Source organism: Nicotiana sylvestris, chromosome 7 (genome assembly GCF_000393655.2).
Source record: "Nicotiana sylvestris chromosome 7, ASM39365v2, whole genome shotgun sequence".
In the NCBI taxonomy this organism is placed as follows: Eukaryota; Viridiplantae; Streptophyta; class Magnoliopsida; order Solanales; family Solanaceae; genus Nicotiana; species Nicotiana sylvestris.
Genome location: NC_091063.1, coordinates 100,799,613 through 100,803,578, shown reverse-complemented (window position 1 = coordinate 100,803,578; position 3,966 = coordinate 100,799,613). Strand labels below are relative to the sequence as shown.

The 3,966-nt window shown below is 45.5% G+C and overlaps 1 protein-coding gene across 1 annotated transcript; it reads right to left on the bottom strand.

Annotated features, from left to right (window-relative positions):
• Positions 1-1,564: 1,564 nt before the first annotated feature.
• LOC138873514 (uncharacterized) lies at positions 1,565-1,903 on the bottom strand. The gene has a single exon (XM_070151984.1). It carries the CDS (start codon positions 1,901-1,903, stop codon positions 1,565-1,567), a length of 339 nt encoding a protein of 112 aa, XP_070008085.1.
• Between the last annotated feature and the right edge of the window lie 2,063 nt (positions 1,904-3,966).

The following is a 3,966-nucleotide window of genomic DNA, read 5'->3' as shown; positions in this document are numbered from 1 at the left end:
AAAGAGCTAGAGGCAAAGTTGGCTGCATTGAAGAGGCAAATGGACTTGCTGAGGGCATAAGAGGTGAGTCGACGTTCTCAGCCTTCTACATCTCGTGCCTCGGCTGATCCGGTCGTGCCTCACCATCTATATGAGTTGTAGGTCCATGCATAGGCTTGGCTTGATGTGTATAAGGCCTTTCACGCCGAGGGAAGGGCTACTGAGGCGGAGGTTCAGGCTGTGCACACCGAAGCTCGTGCAACTCGTGAATCATACGGATACGACCCCCTCACACCTGACGGGGTTGGTATCAACTCTGATGATGTGAATCACCTCGCTTCGGATTCATGTTATGAAGATGCTTATCCCGCTGGGGATGATGTGTAGACTTAGTTTGTATTTGCTTTTGTTTAGGAATTTTTGCACGGGTCGTACTTGGGCCTGTTTGAAGGGGTGAATGTAAATGATGTTTTGCTATAATGTAAAATTTACTTTTGTTGGTTCATTTTTTCTTGCATTTATCGTACACATGATGTTGTTGACGCCTTTGGATATCGGGATATTGCTTCAAACTGTCGTCGAAGTAGAATCCTGTCAAAGTTCGAACAAGGTCGAACTTGTATTGTCATCGATGGCCTTGGCCATTGGGATGTTGCTTCCAACTGTCGTCGAAGTAGAATCCCGTCGTAGTTCGAACGAGGTCGAACCTATATTATCATCGATGGCCTTAGCCATTGGGATGTTGCTTCGAACTGTCGTCGAAGTAGAATCCCGTCATAGTTTGAACGAGGCCGAACCTATATTGTCGTTGATGGCCTTGGCCATTGGGATGTTGCTTCGAACTATCGTCGAAGTAGAATCCCGTCGTAGTTCAAACAAGGTCGAACCTATATTGTCGTCGATGGCCTTGGCCATTGGGATGTTGCTTCGAACTGTTGTCGAAGTAGAATCCCATCGTAGTTCGAACGAAGTCGAACTATATTGTCATCGATGACCTTGGCCATTGGGATGTTACTTCGAACTGTCATCGAAGTAGAATCTCGTCGTAGTTTGAATGAAGTCGAACCTATATTGTCGTCGATGGCCTTGGCCATTGTGATGTTGCTTCGAACTGTCATCGAAGTATAATCCCGTCATAGTTCGAACGAGGTCGAAACTATATTGTGGAGATTTGATCGTATTCCCATAGGAAGACGTCATATGTCTACTAGTGGAGATCTGGTTCTGCACATACAATGGAGATTTGGTTCCGTAAATTCAATGGAGATTTGATTCCGTTCATACAATGGAGATTCGATTGTACATATAATGGAGATTTGATTATTTATATGTAGTCCCTTCATTGCTTCAACCCGAAGGTCACATCGATGGGTTGAGGTAATGAACAACATATCGATCCCTAAAGCATCCCCCTTGCCGCCTCGTTAAAAACCTCCCCGGGAAAACCCAATTGGTATAAAACCCGGGTAAGGGAAAAAGAGTATGACTTAGGTGACGCCTTCTTTTAGAAGTGGAAGTACTTAAGATGGGCAATGTTCCAGTTGTTTTGGAGTAGTTTTCCCTCCATTGTTTCTAGCTGGAATGCTCATTTGTTTGCTGCCGCTACGATCTTGTATGGTCCATCCCAGTTTGTTCCCAATTTTCCCTCATTAGGGTCTTTTGAAGCTTGTGTTTTAGCCTTGAGGACGTAGTCTCCGACTTTGAGCGGTCGTACCTTGACTCTCTTGTCGTAGTATCTTTCTACTTGCTGCTTCTCGGCTACCATTCTTATGTGGGACATGTCTCTTCGTTCTTCAACTTCGTCCAGGTCTTGTAGCCTGCTTTCGTCGTTGCCTGTTCCGCTCTCGTTGCTGTATCTCAAACTGGGCTCCCCAACATCGACGGCTATAACTGCGTCGGTCCCATAGACCAGTGAATATGGCATTTCTCCTGTGCTGGTTTTTGGCGTAGTGTGGTATGCCCATAATACTTTTGGTAATAGCTCAGGCCATATCCCTTTAGCTTCCTCAAGCTTCTTCTTTAGTATGTTCAATATTACCTTATTGGAGGATTCGACTTGACCATTGGCGGCAGGGTAGTATGGCGTGTAGAGTATTCACTTGATGCACCACTTTTCGAAAAACTCAGTCGTTCTTTTTCCGATTAACTGAGGTTCGTTGTCATAGCTAATTTCTTTGGGGATTCCAAAACGACATATAATGTTTTTCCATATGAAGGCGATGACCTCCTGCTTGTGTATATGAGTGTATGCACCTGCTTCCACCCATTTAGAGAAATAGTCAGTTAAAACCAAAAGGAAGCGTACCTTACCTCGTCCTGCTGGGAGGGGGCCGACTATGTCCATTCCCCATTTTATGAATGGCCATGGCGAAGTGACAGAGTGGAGGAGTTTCCCTACTTGATGTATCATAGGGGCATACTTCTGACATTGTTCACATCTCCTGACATAGTCGGCGACTTCTTTTTTCATGGTGGGCCAGAAGTAGCCAATGCGGATAAGGCATTGAACGAGGGTGCGGTTTCTCATATGGGCGCCGCAGTTCCCTTCGTGTACTTCTTCCAGATTCTTCTTGTTTGATGTGGTCCAAGACATTTGGATAGGGGGCCACCGAATGTTCTTTTGTAGAGATCACCGTTTACTAGGTTGTACCGGGCTGCCTGTACCCGGAGTTTTTTGGTTTTTTTTTATCTCGCGGGAGCGTTCCATCCTGTAAATAGGCTACGAAGCGGTTACGCCAGTCCCAAGTTAAGTTTATAGAATGTACCTCGGCGTGGTGTATTGCGGAATGAAGGAGGGTAACCACGTTTTCTTTGTTGATATTCCTGGTGGCCGCAGCTACTTTGGCGAGGCCATCTGCTTCAATATTCTGCGCCCTAGGTACTTGTTCAAAACGGCATTCGTTGAATTTTGGCAGTAGTTTGTGGATTTCCGACTGGTATCTTTGTAGCCTCTGTTCTTTGATTTGGAAAGTCCCGGTGACTTGATTCACAACAAGTTGAGAGTCACAATGGAGGACGAGTCGTCGGGCGCTGTATTTGAGGTCTAACTTTAAACCTGCAATCACAGCTTCATACTCGACCTCGTTGTTAGTCATCTCGGGGCATCATATGGACTGGCGAATTACTTCGCCCGTAGGGACCTCGAGGACGAGTCCCAGTCCCAGTACCGATCCTGAGGAATTAGAGGCACCATCGATGTAGAGGACCCAAAGGTCGGTGTGTGTAGAAGTGCGGATCGCTTTTTGTTCTACCTCGGGCATATCTCCGTGCTGAAATCAGCGACGAGGTCGGCAAGCACCTGTGACTTAATAACGGTTTGCAGTTGGTATGTTATATCGTGCTCGCTTAATTCTATAGACCATTTGGCAAGTCTACCTGATAGTTCGGGTTTGTGTAGGATACCCCTCAGTGGGAAGGTCGTTACCACTTTTATGGGGTGACACTGAAAATATGGTCTAAGCTTCTGTAAAGCCATGACCAGTGCTAGAGCTAGCTTTTCAAGGTGAGGGTACCTTGTCTCGACATCGATTAAAGTTTTGCTAATATAATAAATTGGAGATTGCGTACCTTTATTTTCACGGACCAAGACTGCACTTACTGCGACCTCGAAAACTACTAAATTTACAAGTAGACACTCACCTGGGTCCTCTTTGACGAGCAATGGTGGCGAGGATAGATACACTTTTAGTTTTCTCAGGGAGTCAATACATTCCTCGTTCCATTGCAAGTCGTGGTCTTTTCTCAGCACATTGAAGAATTTGTTGCATCTGTCCAAGGATCCTGATATGAACCTTGATAAGGCAGTTATTCACCCTGTTAGCTTCGACACCTACTTTTTGTTGGTCAATACCTCTGGTATTGCATCGATGGCTTTGATTTGATTCGGCTTGACTTTGATTCTCCTTTGCGACATGAGGAAGCCACAAAATTTTCTTAAGGTTACGCCAAAGGTGCACTTCTCGAGATTCAATTTCATCCTGTACTGTC

Bases quoted from the DNA above. Each gene is read 5' to 3' on its own strand.
- LOC138873514 (XM_070151984.1), bottom strand. From the start codon at position 1,903: ATGCCATATTCACTGGTCTATGGGACCGACGCAGTTATAGCCGTCGAT.